General features: G+C 43.3%; 1 protein-coding gene across 8 annotated transcripts in view; it reads left to right on the top strand.

Moving 5' to 3' along the window:
- CNTLN (centlein) overlaps positions 1 to 21,473 on the top strand; it is a 369,536-nt gene that overhangs the window by 251,701 nt on the left and 96,362 nt on the right. For 7 of the 8 annotated variants that reach the window (XR_009460954.1, XM_059724694.1, XM_059724692.1 and 4 more), the window contains 2 exons: positions 3,717 to 3,810; positions 5,355 to 5,578. The exons of the other annotated variant lie outside the window; for it this stretch is intronic. Coding sequence is in view for 6 of the 7 variants with exons in the window: in XM_059724694.1 (XP_059580677.1) it covers positions 3,717 to 3,810; positions 5,355 to 5,578 (318 nt within the window). In the remaining variant the exon portion in view is untranslated. The remainder of the gene's footprint in view (positions 1 to 3,716; positions 3,811 to 5,354; positions 5,579 to 21,473) is intronic. 8 annotated transcript variants of the gene reach the window in all.

Below are 21,473 nucleotides of genomic sequence, written 5' to 3'. Positions count from 1 at the left end.
AATTGGGCAGAATCTTTGCCGAATCAAATCAGGGACCAAAGATTTACACAGCCCTAGTATAAAGAAGACATGGGGGGGGGGAGGTCCTTGGTGTATTGCACTGGAGAGACTAAGTATTTCAGATTGTCTTTTCTTTTGCAGCTGTATCTGACTTGTTGAAAGTTGTCTTAGAGGTTTGCTTTCAGCATGGAGAGTTTCTAAGCATCTCTAGCCATTGTCATAATTAGCTGACAAGTCAAAGACACGGTATATCACTCTAGAGTGCAGGTAACAATTTCATAAATGCTGCCAGATTTGAGATTTTGTTTGTTTGTTAAACATGAATCAGATGGAATTCAGTAAAGGCAAGCTCGAAGCACTGCACTTAGGGCAGAATAATGAAATGCACAAATACAAATTTGATAGCAAGCCACAAGGCTGCAGTGCTATGGAAAAGGACCTAGATTATAGTGGACCACAAGATGAATGTGAATCAACATTATGCTATTGCTGCAAAAAGAGCCCATAGCATAGTAGGATGTAGTAACAGGAGCATTGTATGCATTTCATGGGAATCAACTTCCACTCTGTTCAACACTGGTGAGGCTCACTTGACATACTGTGTCCAGTTTTGTGTACCACACTGTAAGAAAGACGAGAAGAAACTGGAAAGAGTCCAGGAGAAAGCAACTAATAGACCAAAGAGGTCTAACAAAACATGAAAAAAATGTCTTGAAGAACTAGTATGGGAAGAAGACAGAAGGCATTTTATTAGCTTTCAAATACAGAAGTCATTGTTATAAAATGGATTATGATAGATTATTCCAAACATATATAAGGGAAATGACAAAAAATAATGGTCTTAAATTGCAACAGGGAAAACATAAAGTTGGATATTAAGAAGAACTTTCTATGAGGCTGAATAAGCAATGGGAGCAGATTACCTAGAGATGCTGTGGAAACATGGACTCTCCATCACTGGTTTTTAAGTGCAGCCAAGAAAAGCACTTTGCTGGGATGGTTTAGGGAGTAGGGAATTAGACCAGACTACCTCCTAACTTTTCCTCCAGCTCTATCATTCTGTGTTTATGCTTGTGACACCAACTGGATTGGATGCCAAGTTCATCATATCAGTGTCTAAATCTGATTGATACAGCTGATACTCCTCCTTTCCCCCATCTAGAAGGGAACTTCCTTAACAGTCAGTGGGATCCACCCTGATGTATACTAAAAAAAAAAAAAAGGAAAGGATGGTTACTCTACAGCAGTGATTCTCAACCATAGTGTCAAGGCACCCTGGGTGCCCTGAGATCCTTTTAAGGGTGCCGTGGAGTGCTGCACGATATTGGCACTATTAAGTACACAAACACCTACACATGATTCACAAGGTAAACCCAATGATTTCACATAGAAATCCATAGTGTCAACAACCATTGTGACCTGTTATGGTCTTTGTAAGAGAAAGATTGCTTTATAATTTTTCTGTAGTCAAGAAATGAGTGAAGGCTAACAGCTAGTTTTCTTGAGGGGGTGCCTTGGGTCTAACAAGGGATTAGTTTTATTGAGGGGCTGCCTTGAGTCTAAAAAGGTTGAAACTGCTGCTTTTCAATAACTTTTTTTTAAAAACAGAGTCAGCATGGTTTCCATCACCTACCTTTCATCCTGCTTTTCAGTCTTCACTGGTCATTTATGAGGAAACTGACCAATCTGCCTTTTATGACCTTATATGGGAACATTAGAAGGCACTGGAGAAATTCTCATAAGTCATTTCCCATGACTTGCATACAATGTTCCTGTTACTACTGTTACTACGTACTACAAGTTGCAGACACAACTATTTAAAAAACATTCTGTGCCTTAGCTAAGCTAGTAAAAACATTTTACTGTAGGACAAGTAGCTAATATGGTCCTTACTTGAGTGAATAAAAACAAAAGGCTGAGCTGGAATTGAAATTCTATTCTTTCAGACAACAGAGACAGTACATCCATAGTGCCTCTTACACATTTATTTCAAATCTTTCTACTTAAACCAAATGTCAAATGAAAATCCTGATGCATATCCACTATTATTTTGAGATGTAGACGAAAAAGCACTACATATTACTCACTACATCTTAGCCAGAATTTTTAGATGGGGCTGCTAAGGCATAAGTAGGCTCAATAAATTAGAAGGAAGTCTGTTACCTAATGGCTAAGGCAGTTGTTTGTTGAACTGAGAATCTTGGGGTTTAGGATTAGATCTGCCATTTCATTTGCTATCAGATTTGCTTAGCATATTTTTCCCTGGCAAGCAGAAGGACAGGAAGTTCTACACATACATGCATGCATGTGTCTGACTAGGTCTAAGCTATGGTATGAGTGTAGCACAGGGGCAGGCAATTATTTTTGGCAGAGGACCGCTTACTGAGTTTTGGCAAGCCATCGAGAGCTGCATGACAGGCAACCCAGGGCAGATTAATATTAATTTTCTAAATTTTTTAGGGGCCCCGCCGGCCGGATAGAATGGCCTGGCAGGCCACATCTGGCCCCTGAGCCGCATTTTGCCCACCCCGGTGTAGTGTGTCACGCATGCATTGTATGCGATATTGCTCCAAAGCAGTTTTTTATCAGCTTGTGCATCACTTTGTTTTTTTTAAGCCTTCTGAGAGCTGTTTTAGTTATTTACAATATAAATAAATTGTGCTCCATTCATAGCATCTGATGAGCTAAGCTGTTGCCTATGAAAGTGTATGCCTCTCAGAACTTTTTTGACAAAATCTTACTGGGCCTACTGAGCGTTTGCTATCTGTCTTCTTAAGGCATATTGTAAATAGCATTTTTGTTTAGTTCTGTCAAATGAGCATTTATCAGGTCCTTAATCCCCTTGGATTCAAATCGGGGTTCACTTGGGCAGATTCCTGGTTTATGTGTAGTCAAACCCAGTGCAAACCCAGAAGCAGGTCTGCCTACATTTAAAGATGTGTATCTGTGTATATTCTGAGAGGTTACATAACTAGGGGAACTTGGTCATATACTATGAACAAATATAGGAATATTGTACAGTCGTACAGGTAGAAAATTAGGAAAGCCAAGGCACAATTTGAGATGCAACTAGCAATAAAGTAGATTCTACACGTATGTCAAAAGTAAGTGAAGACCAAAGAAGCCATAGGTCCCTTCACAGAATGCAGAAAGGAATCTAGTTATGGATGATTAAAAGACAGCTGAAATATTTAATGCCTTGTTTACTTAAGTCTTCCTAAATAGGGTCACTTAACTAGATGATGAGTACAGCTGTCAGCAAAGATGGGGAAGAGGACAAACAGTTGAGAGCTGGGATTGGCAACCTTTGCCAGATGATGAGCATCGTGAAAAATAGGATATTTTAGGCCTGGGAGTAATAGGAAGCTCCTTTCATCTTAGCAATAATTAGTGAATACTTAGAATTGTATATTTCCCATAACATTGTATATAATATGGTTTTATCTCCTTGTTTGTCATTTACTATTTTTACATATTTTTAGTATTTTCTTTTCCTGCTGTTTATGGGAAGGAGAAAAAATTAATACTTTTCACTAGCCAAAATTGTAGGACAATTTTCTCCTCCACAATTCTGCATAGCTTTGTATTAACTTTTCAATATTTGAGGAGGTAAGTTCTTACATTTATTTCTGTTAAAATCAGTATACTTCAGAATGTTGCAGCTTGTGGGTCAAAGTTGAAATCTGCTAATCTTTTGTGCTGCTGTTTTGATTTAGGGTGACATGAGGAACATAGACATTAAAAAATCACATTCCCAAAGAAGGAAGACCTATTCTTTCATAACAGCTCATCCCTCAGTTGTAAACAGAGGTGGGAATATTATATACGTTTCGGCTAACTCATGAGAGAGAATGATTTGTAGGGACCTTTTATTCCAAGTTCTGAAGACATGTACAGAGTACTTGTACCAATATTGTTCAGTTACTAAGTTATAAGGTATTACTGTATGCTTGTGTAAATTTGACATATACACATATTTGAAAAATATGCCATTTTATTTGAAAGAGAAATTGTAGTTTAAAAAGTGATAAGGTCACATGTCATCTTCAAGTTCAGCTAATGCAATTTGTTGATATTCAGAGTCATCTCTACTGATTTTACTAAATAAAATGTTTACCCCCTTTTATATTACTGTTGGTCCTTCCCAACAAGTATAGCTAGGAAACAGAAAGAAAGAACTGCATTCTGTTTTACCTTAAACCTTAAAGAAATCTATCATTAAAGACTTAAAAACCTTCATTGTTGCTTATTAGGGCTGTGCGAAACTTGGCAGGCTTCGTGCCTTCGTTCCTGCAATTTTCATCTGAATCAGGCAAGAAATGACAAAGTTTTAGGCATTTTCATTATTCCCCATTATAGGCTATGAGTGAAACATTGAAACATGTCAAGACAGCTCTTTGAAAAGGCGAAATGAACGTTGAAACGAAACAGTGCTGTTTCGCACAGCCCTATTGATTATGCATCAGCCAGAAGTTAGAATAGCATTTTATTTTCAAATCCCAGGTTGGTGTTGCAGGGTTGGTAGTTAGGGATAAACAACCATTTCATATCTAAATGACATCACTTTGATCAGGAATCTTTGGGGCAAACTGATTTATGAAACTTCAGACCCAAACCCCTTCCTGGTTCAAGTTAAATCACAGACCCCCAGAATCCCAGCATGCTTTCCAGCCCTGGGCTGGGCTGTGCTGTCTGTTTCAGAGAGCAGGGCTGGCCCCACCCCTCTGCTCCCTAGCTGGAGTAGTGAGGGCTGGCTGACAAGGGGGGCGGGGGGGTAAGCCCAGTTTACGGAGTGGACTGCACCCCCCAGGCAAACCTCAGCTAGAGTCTGGGGCCAGGGAGGGGGGTTAAACACCCCTTCCCCCTCTCAAACTTACTGCTGGCTGCAACTGTGGACTACAAATCCCAGAGGCACCTGGAAGCAACAACAGGAAATGATGAGTAATGTGCAGTCCTGCTGCTGTAATTCTGGACTGCAAATCCCAGAGACCTTGGGGGCAACAGGAAGAGAGAGTGCACACAGCCAGAGAGCCATGCCCTAGCACCCCCTGGTTTCTGGCCTGAGCCACTGCAGGCATATGGCTGCATTTCCTGATTCAAAGGGTCTGTTCACTTCTGTTTCAGTTTATTCTGTGCAGCTTAGACTAACCTGCAAAGACTGAATCAACTCAGCCTCGGGCTTTTTGACTGTCTGGGAGATGATAAACATGTATCCTAATAAAAACAATTTCAATAACTTGTCAGATCAGAACTCCTGTCTGTAAACAAACAGTGAAAAAAGAGTGTAATGTAAAACCAATATAATGATCTGGCCAAGACATTACCGGTTTGGTGACCTGTTATTTTATGTTTAGCAAACAGAGAGAAGAAGAGGAATATTCTGATCCAAAAGCCAGGCTGCTCCATTACTTCATTGTGGGAACGAATTAGGTCCTTGCAGCAACAGATAGCTGTGCTACAGAATGCAAAAAGGGCAGCACTATCTTCTGTTAAAGAATTTAAGGAAGCCAGTGAAAAACTAACATGTCAACTACATCTGGCTGATCAAAGACTTCAAACCACCAAACAGACCATACAGGTAAAGACCCTGCTGGTAATTTTTAACAGATAGATCACATTACCAAAGTATGATGGTCTAATTTATCTCCAGTTTAACTGTATGGAATTATGCAAACTTGAATTTGATTCCCTACCTTGTTGTGAATGAAATTATGACCATGCTCTGTTATTTATAACTGAGCATAGTTTATATAGTCATTTACTAATGACTAACCAGTAACTAAAAGCAGAGGACTTGATTTCCAATTGTTTCAGCACAATCATTCTGAAAGACTTGTGGTGCTTGAAATATAACACCTCATTATAACATTTTCATGGGATTTTTATGAGGCGGACAGTTGTAATAAGACTGGGGCTCAATTTTAGTTGTACTTCTGATAACCTCCCCAAGGATCTACTGAATCCCCCTGTACTAGACACATCCATTCTTGTATGAACATCACCTGCTATTGAGGTAACACTCACTGGTTTCAGATGCTCAGGCAGAGAAGAGTCTCTTTTGCTGCTTCAGTCTTCTTAAATCCTAGATTTCTCTATAATTGTAGAGGAAATGAGACAATACGTTTTATAAAAAGGGAGATTGACAACTAAAAGTAAATTGCTATTTGATTAGCCACTCAAATACCAGCTTTCCCTCCTTTCTTTTAGACTTTTCCTCCCACCATATCTACTAGGGCTGTGCAAATCTTCAGACCATGCTTCAGATCCAGAGAAGCTTCGGATGCTTTGGCATCTGAACCAGCATGTCTGGATCAAAGCACTGGCTTCTTTAGGCTTGTCGGAAAAGCTTCAGAAAAGCTTCAGCACTCTGGCCATAGAGTATAATGGGGAATCAATGAAATATCTATAACTTTGTTGTTTTTTTGTTTGATTTGAATGAAACTTGCAGGGGTGTTAGGCTCTGCTGAGAGCATGAAGCCTGCCAAGTTTCAAGAAGATCGGTGCAGAGTTTGGGAGGAACTGCAACCCAAATTCTTGAAAGCAAAACTCATGTAACGTGTATGTGTTACACCAGCGGGGGGTGAAAACTGCAGAGGTGGTAAGGCCTCAAATCCTTGCTTGTTTAGCAACGATTAATACCTACAAAACCAAAGACTAAGGAAAGGAAATAATCAATACAGACAATCAACTGCCCCAAGACAGAGGCAGTCAGTTGCACAAGCACCCATGTCACGAGTTTTGCCTGTCAGCAGCTAGAGGTGCAGGGCTCCGGAGCCCCTGCACCTATCTCCTCGACAGCTGGCAGGCTTCGTGGCCACAGCAGGGGCTAGCAGGCCTGCAGCTTTCACCCTGCTGCGCCTTAACACACACAGTGTCACCTATGTCATGACTTCTTGTCCACAGCTTGAGGTGCACTTCCCCCCAAACCCCTGCACCTATCTCCTTGAAATTTGGCAGGCTTCATGACCTGAGCAGGGGCCACAACCCCTGCAGTTTTCAGCTCGCTGCGCCTTAACACAAACAGGGTTATCTATGTCACGAGTTTTGACTGTCAGCAGCTTGCAGTGCAGTTCCCCCCAAACCCCTGCACCTATCTTCTTGAAACTTGGCAGGCTTTGTGGCCTCACCAGGGGCCACCACCCCTGCAGTTTTCACCCCCCTCTGGTATAACACATACACATGACATGAGTTTTGCTTTCAAGAATTTGTGGTGCAGTTCCCCCCGAACCCTGCACCGATCTTCTTGAAACTTGGCAGGTTTCATGCTCTCAGCAGAGCCTACCACCCCTTTAAGTTTCATCCAAATCAGACAAAAAAACAACAAAGTTATAGATATTTCATTGATTCCCCATTATACCCTATGACTGGATCTCCAAGGAGGCTCCAAAGCTTCGGAGCCGCTTCGGCCGGATTGAAGCAGGAAACCAATCCGGAGCTCCGGATTGGATCGCTGGCATCCGAAGCGGCTGGATCCGAAGCCAGATCGAATAGCTGCCTACTTCCACAGGCCTAATAGCTACTCTTATTCACTCCCTTGTTCCTTTATTTTTCCTACTTAGTTATATAGAGTTTCTGTTAATTTACATGTAACTTTTTAGCTGAGACTATTTTCCAATCATACTGCCATGATTGGCCTGTCCTTTATAGAGCTGAATAAACACTGCAGCAATAATCGTCTCCTGTTGGTCACATACAAACCCTGCTTCCAGAATTACAATGTTACAACAGATGGACTTGCTAGAAGGAGGCAGGCATTAAAAAAGAAATTAAATGGCTCCTCACCCCTTCCCCCCCCAAACTTCTGTAATTTTTTTTTCTTTGCAGAGAAGGCAAGAACTGTATAAAAAGCAGTACTCTTTACTGTTTGGGACAAAAGAACTGTTGCCTTGCTGGGATGAAAAATCTCCTTTCTATTATTCATTTTATAGTACTGGATAGGAAGTATGAATTGTTTATACAAATATAGTGATTAAAAGGAATGTTTAAGGACCACTGGGACCAATGAAGCCCTACTTTCCAAAGCAGTATTCTCATATACTCAAGGACAGCATCAATTTCATAGATAAAATAGCCTGCTTACTCAAACTTGCTGGTGATCAGCATCTTCCAAGAAGGCAAGACTTTGCAGCTCCACAGGAAAGCAATCCAGGGGACTTGAATAAAAGGACATTTATATAGTTTTGTTGGGAAAACTGAAGGAAAAAAAAATTACTGACATCCATACAGATACACTAATACAAAGATTTTGTTTTAGTGGCTCAAGATTGAGGAAATGTGGTCATAGCACAACAGCAGTTTTCACCGAGCCATTTTAGTCGCTGAACACCTTAAAAGGCGGTGTGCTGTGAGCCAAAAAAGGTAAATGGCGTTGCAAGTATTCAAGGAAAAATCTGTATTAGGCATGCACATTTTTCCTTCTCAGCAACCAATTCAAATTCCCTTTCTTATAACTAATTACTCTTCAGGTGCCATACTAGTGCTACCATATAAAATGGTTTGGGCTTGGGCTACTTGCCAAATGAAAATTCAGGAGGTAAAGAACCTCCATAGTCACTACAGGGTACATGAACGTTTTCGAGAAAACACTGTGGTTTTAGCAGATCAAAGCTTGTAAGATATAATTTTTAGTGCTATAAGGTACTAAGTTATCTAGAAGTGAAGTCTTGAGGTATTGCAGGGGTAACAGCAGTTATTTTAAAGACTGCCACCCTTTTATCTTACAACTACTAAAAGTGATGTTATGTTTTCAGTTCCTCATCCCAATATCTCTGTTATAGTGGATGCTGATGTTTTTCTCTTGGAGGTAGAAAGGGAAAAATAACATGTAAATATTGAAACCTTGAAACTGGTAGGTAGATTTAGGAAAATTATTAATTATTTAAACAAAATGTCTAATAATCAAGTGAATGTATAGCTGCATCATCATAATAGGTTAGAGTGATATAGCACTTATGGTACAAGACTGAAATAAAATATAGTATCCCAGCATTAATGTTGTATGCATGGACAATATAGTCCTCTTGACCAAATTTAGCTAAAGAAAGAGACCAATTAACAGACTTTAACAGATGTTTGTGCAATCAGTACTTTGCCATAATCTCCTAGGAATCTAATGGTATAAGATCAACTCTAGATTTAAGAGTCAAATATTCCAGATGTTCTTTCTGAAATAGACTTTATGGCTCTTCTAACCTGATGATTGGTTGGCATCTGTTGATCTCCAGAGTGCATGCACATATATGTATTTGCACGTGTAGATATTATATATGTGCATGTGTATGTGGGAAGGGGAAAAGTGAGGAAGGTCATTAAGTTCCTGTCTACTTTTAGAAGTTAGGAATAGTCAGTTTTAAGTTAATTTGTTCTTTTTCAGCTTTATAAGCTCATTTATAGAAATACAGAATTCATATTATATTTCTTCTTCAGCAAAAACATTTCTGTGAATATGATGGCACATGTGAGACTCAAAGTTTACACTCTGAGGAGACCCATCAATACTGAATCAAGACCTTCTGTTCACAAGTACAGTAGTTAGACTTTGCAGTCTGTGTAAAGAAATCACAGCTGGAGTTGTTACTTTATCTATAAGTGATGGCATCTGATCTTTCCTGAGTTCCTTAGAAAAATGTCATAAAATAATTATTGGCAAAATTGAGGGAAACTCTTTAAAAGCAGTTTTTCCCCCTTGCACCCCCTGTGGCTAATGGCAGTACTAACATTTCTATCACCAGATGTCTGCCCATATTAAGAGACATTCTATTGCATATTGTAAAGTAATGGCAATGAAAGTTGTTCAAAATATACTATTTTCACAGCCAGAAATATAAGGGATACAAAGGAAAAGAAGGAGCACTGTCGAAGACAGGTGCTGTAGGGCTTTGGTCCTTGGTGAGTTGACATCTTCCCTGTTTTAGCAAGCCAAGGGTATAGCAAATACCTCCTGCAGCCCTTCCCCAATGTTTTATTCTCGTCTGCCATGTCTTTGATGTTTCTTAAGATTATTATTGGGAGGATGTTTCTTAGAGTAAGAATCACCTTGTGCTCTTGGCTGGATCACTTAATGGGGCTCCTTCCTCCTCTTCGCTCCAATCTTACCACACCTTAGTTGTTGAATCTGACTCCGCAAACACTAGCTAGTGTAATTGTCTTCTGACCAGGCTAATTAAGCCTGGTTCCAACAGACCCACAATCCTGGATCCCAGTCCTCCTGCTACCCCTCTGGGGTGAAGCTGGCTCCTTCAGGTACATACCGCAAATATAAACTTAAGCTTTCAGTGGAGGTAAGTATAAATAGAGAATAAAAAGAAAAGAAGAAATCCTCCCAAGGGAACAGGAAATAACAGACAAAAAAAATCACACCGTCTCTTTAAGCTCCCAAGGAGCAGCCCTGCCCTGCAAGAGGACTGAGCTTGCTAGCTCTTTCCTTCCCCTTTTCCCACCTACATGCGAGGGAAGGGATCACACCGTCTCTTTAAGCTCCCAAGGAGCAGCCCTGCCCTGCAAGAGGACTGAGCTTGCTAGCTCTTCCCTTCCCCCTTTCCCACCTACATGCGAAGGAAGGGTTCTGCCCAGCCTGACCTCGTCACTCCAGGTTCCAGCCACAGTTTCTCTGCTGCTGGAGGTCCTCCAACACCCTCGGTTTGCTCTCCAACATCCTGCTCCAACTCCATTCACTGCAGCCATGCATCGTGAGGCGAGTTCTCTGGTGCCTCTGCTTCTTTGATGCTGAATTCTCCCCCGAGCTGCCTCTTATCAGGGCCAGAAGTACTTTGTGCAGCTTGTCCCGGACCAATCCAGAGCGAGTACTCACTCCGAAAGTGCAGTGTTTTGGTGAGTGTGAGGTAAGTATGGGGAAGTTATCTTTCCCTTCTGCTCCCTTATTCTGACAAGCACATTACAAATGGTACTAAAAACCAGGTACCTTTTGGTCTCTCGAGAGGCAAGGTTGCAACCCATCTGTGATCAGGACTTCTTTGCAAACTTAGACACAGAATTCAGGGACAGTTACAATTCCATTACTGATTACCCTGTTTGTATACCAATTCAAGATACAATCATATTTCCCAAAGATCCTCCATTCCCTCTTATCAGATAAAGCATTACTACCACCCTAGTCAGATAAAGAGGCCAGAGACAGGTGTATAACCTAACTTTTTATTCATTACAATTGAAAGCATAAAAATAAACAATTATCTCTATGTCTGTTTAGCTCTCTGCAATAGCATAATGCAGATTCTCACCTATACCAGGTGGGGAAGACAGAGGAGGGAGGAGAAAGCTGGCATGCAAGCTGGCTGCAGATTGTCTTGAATTTGCAAAGGTCTTTCCAAAGATTCCCTGTTTATACCCAATTTTCATATGTGGGTTATTTAAATACATTTTCTAATCAGCAGGTGCATCTGCAACTGCAAATGCTCCTGGATGGGTTTACTCCAGAGTAAACTAGCACTCTGGCCAGGCATCTACACATGTGTGCATTCAGGAGCAGTTTGCTGCTCATGGCAGCAGTCTGTTCCTGTCCCCTCCAGCCCTGCACCGATCCCCTGCAGCAGCCAAGGGAAGCTGGACGCTCCAGCTACACCTGCCTGTGGCTGGTGGCCATCTTGAAAAGGCCTGGAGCAGACTGCAGAGCGTGGTGCCAGCACACTGCAGCTCCCTTGCTGGAGCGTCTGCCCACCATGCCATGGCCGCTCTGCCCACAGACCCCAGCAATGATGTCCACCACCCCGGGTTCCTGCTGGCCGCCCTGCTCACTGTGCTGGCTTGCCACAGAGACTGGACCTGCCAGTCCTGGCCCTGGCAGCCCCCCTGTGCAGCATGGCTGCCTGGCCTGGCTCACTGCGGTATTGCAGGCCTCCTGCCACCATGCTGCTGCCAGCTGGATCCTGTGCTGCTGTCTGGACCCCAGCAGGGATGCTGGTGATGTGCACCTGGATGCCACCACCAGTGCTGTCCATGCGCTCCTGCGTCTCCAGCCCTGCCAACTGTAGGCCTGCCAGGCCAGCCAGGGTTGGTGGCTGCACATTGTACAGACCACCTGGGATGATGAGCAGTGGATGGAGTCGTTCCAGATGACCCAGACCATCTTCCAGGAGCTCCTTGAGCAGTTCATCTGCACCTGGAGCAGCAAGCTACTGCCATGCAGCTGCCCTTCCCCACAGACACGCAGCTGGCTATCACCCTGCTTAAGCTGCCCACGCCCACCAGCCTCCTCTCCATTGGCCACCTTTTCAGTGTGGGCAAGGCAACTGCTGGGGAAGCCATCCTGGAGGTGTATGGAGCCCTCCAGGACATGTGAGGGCTCACTGTACTCCAGAGGCACGAACCCCTGAAGGTAGTGGTAGGGATCTGTGCCCTGGGCTTCCTGCAGTACATTGGGGCCCTAGACAGGACCCACATCCCTTTTACCTGCCCACCCCTCAGCAACTACCCTGACTACAGCTGACGAGGCTTCTACTCCATTGTGCTCCAGGCTGTCATTGACCACTGGGACTCTTTCACCGTGAGTGCCAGATGGGCAGGTAGCACCCACAATGGCTGCATCTTCTGCAACTCCACCCTGCCAACTCTGGTGGAGGGCAGGTACTTTGCTCCAGGGGTGCTGGACCTCCAGCTGGGTGTGGTGGCAGTCCTGGCACTCCTCCCCTGGCTCATGAGGCCTTACACTGGCCAGTTGGACTCCCACCAGGCACACTTCAATTGGTGCCTGGGCCAGACCTTGTGCTGCCTGAAGGACACTGGCACTCCTTCACCACCTGCCCCGAGGTTGCCGAGGCCAACATTCTCCAGGTCATCCTCACTGCCTGAGTCCTGCCTCTGTGAGACCTGGGGGAGCTGTTTTTCAGGACCTGGGCAGAGGAGGCACAGCAAGCAGAGGTAGCAGCAACAGCAGCACCCCCCCCCGAACCCCCTGCCAAGGCCCCAGGTGAGCCTCTCGCCTGCCAGCAGTGACCAGGGTACCAGGTGTGAGAGATGCTGTCTTACCGCTTCCTCCTGCGCTTCCCACTGCACTTCCTCCTGCAATCCCCACAGAGCATCTTCCTTCCCTCCTCCCCACAGAGCCCTTCCACCACCTGCCTCACCTACCACTAATAAAGTACCCTATTCTCTGGGCAGTGCTATGTGTGCCCCCCCTTGGGCTAGCCCTGTCCCACACTGGCTCTGTGCCCCAAACGTGCCCCTGATGAGTGTCCTGGGTGCAGCACAAGGAGCTTTTTGTGGGGATCAAGGGGTGCCTAGCTCCCTACACTCTGCTGCTGTTTCTCACCCTGGTACCCCAGGTACACCTGTGAAAGTGGTGCAAGACCCTGGGCTTCAATGGTGCAGAGAGCAAGCCCACCCTGCCATGCAACCTCTGCCGCCACCTGGAGGGCTACCTGTGTCTGCAGTATACCTCGCAGTCCCCCATAGCTGAGGATGACATTGACACGTTCCTCTGCATGTGATAGGCTCATGCCTGCCTAGCTGTGGGGGCACAGGCTGCTCAGTAAAGTTTTGCACTCCCTCCCACTTCCCTGCATGCTGTGCAGGGGGGGACCTGGGGCTAGGGACTCATGGCAAGGCCAGGTGGGGAGGGCCCCCCCCACAGTGCAGGGCTTAAAAGGTAGACATGGTAAGTGATAGCACCACTGTCCAACAAATAGTGCTTAGTGATTGTTAAAGCACAATTAAATATTAAATGGAACATGAAATATGAAAACAGACAACTCGGTGTCTTAGAATCAGTCTAACTATTAGTACACAAGTATTATCTTAGCAGTTTCTATATTTAGAGAGAGAAAAACACTTAGTACAATGATCTCACCCAATTCCAGATGTTATTTTGCTCAACAGAAAAGATGGTCACTCAGTTCCTGAAGCAAAGGGTGTCATTGGCTGGGACGGTTCAGGCAGGTGTTGAAAGCAGGATTTATGATGACGATGATGACAAAGCTTAACTGTCTTTCTCCCCGCTTCTATACTTAAACTTGACTCTTTTGATGACTCCTTGCTTTTGGATTGGTCTCTCTGCAGTTGGCATATTGTCCATATTTTATCCTGTCAGCATGTTCCTTTGTGCAACAGACCTATCGTGAGCACACCTCTTAATTTGGCCTTTTCTGGTGTTGTCCATTGGTCTTCTTTATCACCTTTCATTAAAATATCTAATCATTTCATCCCTCTGATTCAGCCAGTTAGTGCCAAATTCAGTTAATTTGAGCTAGTAACAAAACTATTACTATATTGTGTTAGGAAAAACTTCTTACAATGATAGAAAAGGAAAGAAACATCATGCAAGCAACCTCAAGGCCATAAACTGCTTGCAAGAGGCAAGACCAGCTGATATTGCAAATACCAGCAAAATGAAAAGTTCAGATAACAATGAGGCTATACAGAACTTTTGGCTGAACATATAAGAAAACTTTAAACTGTACTGTATGTCACCACTGTATAAACAGGTGCAACTTTAAAGTATAAAATATGACAAGCTACCCTAACAGTAAGTGTACCCAGCAGCCCAAGTTGGTCCCCACTGGTGGCAAGGACATACAGCTCTCAGCGATGACCTAGGATGCAGGGGCTCAATGTCCAGCTGCCTGGGCAGAGGTCCCCACTAAGGAGGAGCTGGAGCTGCTGAGGGCCAGCAGTGCCATGGATGGCCTGGCCTTCTGGGGAGGGCTGTGCACCCACAGCTGGTAAGACAGGTGCTAGCCTGGGCTCCTGGAACTGTTCACTGAGGCCAGGGGCAGGAAGCACGGTGGGATGGGCTCCTGGCGGCTCAAGGTGCCCTCTCCTGGTGACGCATTGCCGTAGGTGCCAGACTGCAGTGGAGGCTTGTGTAGACTGCCTGTGCTTGCGTAGATGGCATGGCTCAGGCCAGGGTCCTGGGGCATGAGGATCTCATCCAGCTGCTGCATTAATGGCATGGATTTGCAGGTAGCCCCCAACCAGCGGTTGTGGTCAGTGATGGTGACCCACTATGGTGGCTTGGCCTGGTGTACTGACTGGTTGTGCCTGAGCTCCCACATGTGGCCTGACAGCCCTCAGAAATGTGCGTGTTGGAGAACTTGCTATGTGCAAACTGGCTGAGGACCTGGGCTTCACCCCACAGTGTGACGAGATCTGTGGTCTTCTGGGACCAGTTGTGGCCCCAGGACACAGCATATGCTGTCAGGGAAGATGCCATTATGGCTCTCTCAGTGTCTCTCTTGGCTTCCGTGTGGCAGTTCTGGTGTTGCTGGCCTGGGCAGACGCGTGCAAGCACCCAGTGCAGGGTCAGGGGTATAGGACAGGCAGACACATGGCAATGGTGTGCCAGCAGTGGGGTCCAGGCAGGCTGCTATGGGCGGCCTGGAGCCATCTGGTGCAGGACCCAGTGGCCAAAGGCTGGCTACAGGTGGCACAGGGTGCTGCTGTGCCTGGTGCCTGTTAGCCCCCAGTTCAGCGTGACAGTGCAGGCCTGGCAGCTACATAGCAATGTGGTGCCGGGAGATCAGCGCCTGTATGCAGGCAGGCTGCTGACGCTGATCTGGGGCCACCACTGTGCAACGCTGTGGCCAGAGGCTGTCTGTTGTGTAACTGTTTTTTGTTTCTTAGGCCTCTGACAGATGTTACACTTAGGACATGTTTAATCGCATCATAGATTGTATCTCAGCAGCATGTTCAGGCAATTAATGGTGCAACAAAACACAAAACCAGGCACAAACACACGTCACAAAATATGTGCAATATTTCTGTGGTTGGTTCCATCATGCCTTAAATTAAACATGAGGTAGGGTCCCCGACATGCAGCTGGATGCACCCCACTGTTTTTATGGTGCCAATTTGAGGGGAATTTATCAACTGGGTCAGGATTGTGGAGAGCCACAGGGGTTCCCTGCAACCTGGCAGATTGACTGCCTTGGTCTTCTGCTCCCAGGGAACTGCAGAGCAAAGCACATGACACATTCTCACCATGAGGATCAGGGAGAGGTTCCCTGATCCCGAGGTCCCCATAAACCAGGATCTTTAAAAACCATGTGTGGAGCCTAGCTACACATGCAGTTTCCTGACATTCTTGGTGAATAGGGACCCTGGGATTGAGGTACCTCTCCCTGGTCCCTGGGACTCCAATGTGCTGGTACCTTAAAAAGCAAATATGCATCTGGACTGCACACAAGGTTTTCTGACACCCTGACAGTCAGCTGATTATTGGTCCCAGAGCTGGTTCTGCACCAGAGTCTTGAGCCAGGTCCAGTGTTCTCCCAGGGGTGAGACCGACCGGCACCAGGACTGTACTGGTTCATGCCGGGCTGTGGATAACAGGCTTTGTACTTGCTGGTACCAGGGGAGCCTGGGATCATAATTTTCTTGCACCAGCCTGGTAATGGTGTGAATGGGATCTAGCTCTCAATCCCAAAATTGTGGATCCTGCCATGCGCATGTGGCATGGCAGGAAGTGAGATTGTTGGGATCAGGGATCAGATCCCATCACACCATTAAATGAACATCTGCCAGGGATAGCTATAATTCAGCCTAAAGATTTCCTGTTGAAACATTTAAAAAATATTTTCAGATTTTTCTTGAGCAGTGCTATTTTCTTTGCAGGTTTTAAGGAAAGAGTCTTTTGTCTAGCTGTTACTATGCTTTTATTCATGCTTCACAGAGCTTTGTTGAGTTAGTGAATCTTCTCAAATATAGGAAAGAGGAAGCATGAGACACAGGACAGAGAAAGAATTCTCACTTTAAAAAGAGCTCTATTCTACCAGAGAACAATCTACAGCAGCCTCAGAGCTCTGCCTGTCCCTCTCACTCTTCTCATTGTGCCTGAGTTTTAACGTGCTCTGTGTATTACATCAACCAGTTTTCAGACTTCTGAAATGACTAGTTGCAGTGGAGTAACTTTAAAGATTGCTGAATTCAGGTGCTCTGTAAACAGCTGCCACTAACTCAAGTGAACGTCTACCATTTACATCAGACGTGACTTTGCCTCTGGGTTTTATATAGGATTTTCAGCCTTTACAATCTTTTGTTCCCTTTCCTGAGCCTACTTCAAATCCTTAATATCGTTAGCATGGCAGTTTTTGTGATTTGTTTGTATGTTATCTTTTAAAGCAAATAAAACCACTAATAGTTATCAAATGGGTTGCAATTTCTCTGCATTAAGTAAAAAATCAACAAAGTATTTAAGTAGTGTCCTGAATTTGAGCCTTTTTTAATAAGTATTGTCTATATCAAACAAATTAACATTAACTGCTTTTTAGGAGATAACCAATTTGTGTTATCATATTTCGCAGTATATGGATGATTGACCTATATCACCTTGAAAGCTTATTCTGAATGCTATTAAGTAGTGTTTGTTCTTTCCTCATCAAATTTATAAAAGAAAACTTCAGACAATTTATAAATGTACTGTATTATATTTTCTAAATAATGTCAGTGGGTTTTATTGATTCCACCATATCTGCATTATGAATGAAGTAGTAACAAAGTATAAAAAATCTGTGCATGTTTAAAGTAGTATTAAAGCATGAATTAACCTATAAAACATGATTTTTTTTAGATGAAGAATGCCTCCATTATAAGCTATTTATATTGGTTTAGCAATCTTCATAGGCCCAAAATTGGAGTGACAAAAACAGTGCTATAGTAATGACCTAAAGAAGAGAGAATAACAAAAGTTGTTTTAATGGTTACCAGGACAGACTCACCTCTGTCTCCTTTCTTGTGTCCCTGACCTGTGTCTTATATGGGGACCCTTACTTGTGATCTTTGTGTGGAACCTGTTGGCACTGGATTTATGACCCAGTCCTTATAACTTATACCTTGTTCCAGGTGGACCCAAACCCTCAGATCAACCAAAATAGAACAAAATACCTTTTACATGGCTATTTGATCTCTAAAAAAAAAAAAAAAAAATGGAATAAGACATCTTGAATTATTGGTGAACATTAGTTGAAGTACATTGTATGTAGGAAGGGCATATTACTCATAAATTAAAGAGAACCCTAGGCATGATCTAGAACTCTGAGTGTTGCATTATATTTACACTAGATTGGACTAAGTTAGGTTCTAAAGGCTAACAAACTATAGTATGAAGGAAAAAATAGATACTGTGTGGGGAGCATGCAGTATATTAACAGTCTTATTTATTTACATTATCAGAGTATGTAGATGCTCTTCTGATGCATTCCTATTAAAAAATCTAGCAGGTTTTTTTAAATTGCAGGAGCTCAAATAGCCATGTAACATTATGCATCGTTCTAGATTAATTTTGTGAATAAGGTCACAAATAAAAGAGATATTTCTGTAGCAGAATAATGAAATATTTTAGGTGTTGATCGCAATGAATAGTGAAATACATGGTTTCAAAATTTTAGAGCATTGTCCTGATGTGGCCTATTTTTAACTTTTGCAGTAGATCCTCAGGTAGTTATACAAACGATTGGAAGAGATTTTAGACCCCCTTTTTGTGAATCTGAATCTCAAACTATCAAACATTGCTCAGGAGCAACTAGGCTTTGTCATTCTTGTATATCATGGGTTACTCTTAACTTCTCCCATAATTTTTTCCTCCTTGAGTAACATTCAGTGGAGGGGCTTTTTTGTTCAAGTCCTACTCCATGTTCCTTCAGCTGCCTAATGGCATGACTTTTGTGGTAGATGATCTGGCTTCATTCACATTGGGTGCAGCTACATGTGCGCTTTATTGTGGAGTAGATTAATTAGCTCCACAGTATACCATCTACAAGTGCACCGGCACTAGGGCACAGTAAACTAATTAACTCTGCCATAAGATAGTACTGTCGGGAACAATACTATCTTACGGTGGAGTAATTAACTGCAATTGAATGCGGTTATTTGAATTGCGTATTAATATTCTAGCATTATTCTACTAGAAGCATAAATTTACAATGGATCAGTGTTACTGATGATTCAACAAACCACTTTAAGTTCATGCTTATTTCCCACATACTTAGCTGAATTTAAGCATCTATTGTAAATCAGATTCTTAATTGCTGTGAATTAGGGAGAAGTGAATTTGGGCTGTATCAGGATAGATCATAGCATAAGAAGTCTCTGATCTGGAGAGAGAGAATTAGAACAGCCAGGAGTATTGTTAATTGGGATTTAGGTGTGACAGTGCAGCTTTGCAGTGAAAGTAATTACATGCCTGTCTTTAGCTAGTGATTTCAGTCCCACATTTCCATGAACCCTAGATTAAGCTAAATACTTCAAGAATACAAAAAACTGATGAGCTAAAAGAAGCCATAAAATATTAAATAAATACCTACTTATTTATTTTTGTCCTTGTGCAATTTTTTTTTTAAATAATTGCACAGCTGGATTGTCAACAGACATTTCTGAGGCTGCATCAACAGGAAATATACCATCTAATAAGACTATGACGTGGTAAAATTACTATGACAGTGCAACAGGTAGATGCTTTGGGTATGTGTTACAAGTGGGTATGGACCATCTATGATAGAGTTGTATATGGTGTGCACGGTTTGATCTCCTTTGGCCATTTGCTGTAACTGACTCTGGTATGATGACAGGTTGATAAACAGCACACCGCTTTCTCCCCTATCTTTTTCCCTTCTTTCAAGGTTAGGCACAATTTTTTGCTGGTTCTTTTTTGATGAAAAGGATGAAAAGGACCTTAAGCAAATTTACTGTATTTTTTAATATCTAGAATTCAGGGCAGTGGGGGGAGTACTCTCTTTCACCCTTCCTTTGCCTAGCAAAACTCTTCTGTCCTATACAATATCTGCCTTCCCCTCAGTCCCCATCTATTAAATAATTCTCTCTTGAAGATACTTCCTTTATTCACTGATTCCTCGTGTACCCCCAGAAGGAAAAAGGAAAACTGCAAAGGATTAAGGGATACTGAAGTTGAGGGTGAGTTTGAATGTTACAGGTGTGAAAATGATGAGAACTCCCAGTTCTGCATTTATCTTGAGTATGCCAGTTTATGTTCAACTTTAGAATAGTGTTGTACAGTAATGACAAAGAAGGAAGTGCTGAGGTTTGTACTTTTTAAAGAAATACTGTAGATTATGAAATACAACCATAAATCTTATTTTCAATAAAAATTCAAAGCAAGCTTATAGTGATTTACCTGCATTCAGTATATTAGAAATTAGTCTTCCAAAAGTGATCTTCACAAAATGATTTTTATGTAATATGAAAAACATAATTAACCACAAGTGTATTGCACAGATCATAGACTAACAGGTACAGGTACAGCTATACTATAGCAACAATGAATTCTGGCTAGAGCATTTTGGAGCATGCCCTGTACACCCACTGCAACATGCATGCTCCAAACCCAGAAATTTGCCAATGAAAAATCACTGAAGCATTTCTTTAAATAGCCACTCTCAAATCTTAGCCTCTGGTATGTTTGAAGTCAGCTGCTGGGGACAACCATAGAATGGCATTTTTCTGGATTTTTAAATACCTGAGCTGGGGAACGTGGGTTGCTAATGCTCGGGAACAGCCTGGCTGTTATCTGCTGCTGTCATTGTGGTGTAGATGTGCCCAAAAAGTCCATTTATGTCTTCAGTCTCTGGATATAAATAGCACCGAATGCATTCTAACTGGCTTAGAATCTCATCTACCATGAAATTAATTTCTTAATTGAACTTTCATATACAGGAGATTTGTTTTCTTTCTTGCTTTCTTTCAAAATGGCCGCCGATAGGAGCGTTTGATCAGAGCTCTGAAAGCTTCTCTCTGTTTTGTGAGCCTTTTTCCTTCTCTTATACTGTTTTCCCTCCCCTAGACAGTCTGACCCCTTTCCCACTATAGTCCCACACTTTTCATTACTTTTCCTTGCCTTTCCCCACCCCCCCCCTTTTCTCAGCCCTCTTGTTCCTTGCAGGGTTAACCCTGTTTTTGCTGGAATGGCTGAAGGCAGCTCCCAGCAGTTCACCGCTGGGGTTTCAGCCCCTCTGGATTGGAGCTTTGGCCTCTAGCTTCATGCCCCTCCCTCCATTGGAGTGGAGTAGTGTTCTGTTGCTCTGGGGGCACTCATAGGCTGCAAACATGTCCTCTATGCTGCGTGGGTGAGTTCAGTCCCCATCATCTTCCTCAGTTCCCCTGCTTTAGTGAATGAGGTTGTGGTAGCAGGTGTATCGGTCAGGGATGTTTTTTCCCTCGCAACGCCTCTAGACACACCACCCATTCATGTGGTAGCCTCGAGCGTGACTCCATTTCTCTTGGACGACAACCTCACTAATTGCCTGCGCCCTTATGGCATGGTTACGAGGCTAGTCCGTAGACTGCTGCTTGGCAGCAAAGTCTCTGAGCTCTGGCATGTCCTGTCCTTTAAAAGGCAGCTGTTCATGCTGCTTAACAGGGAGGGTCAGGGTTTGCCTCAGTCCATGATCTTCATGATTGATGGGCAGCGGTATGAGATCTACCTCGCAATTTGGGACACCTCATGTTTTCGCTGTGGTAGAACTTCTTATCTGATTATCCAGTGCCCAAAAAAGAAGCCGGCTGCGGTG

The sequence above is a fragment of the Alligator mississippiensis genome, chromosome 3 (genome assembly GCF_030867095.1).
Source record: "Alligator mississippiensis isolate rAllMis1 chromosome 3, rAllMis1, whole genome shotgun sequence".
Lineage (NCBI taxonomy): Eukaryota > Metazoa > Chordata > Crocodylia > Alligatoridae > Alligator > Alligator mississippiensis.
The sequence above is the reverse complement of the archived record's forward strand: the minus strand, read 5'-3'. Positions and strand labels throughout refer to the sequence as shown.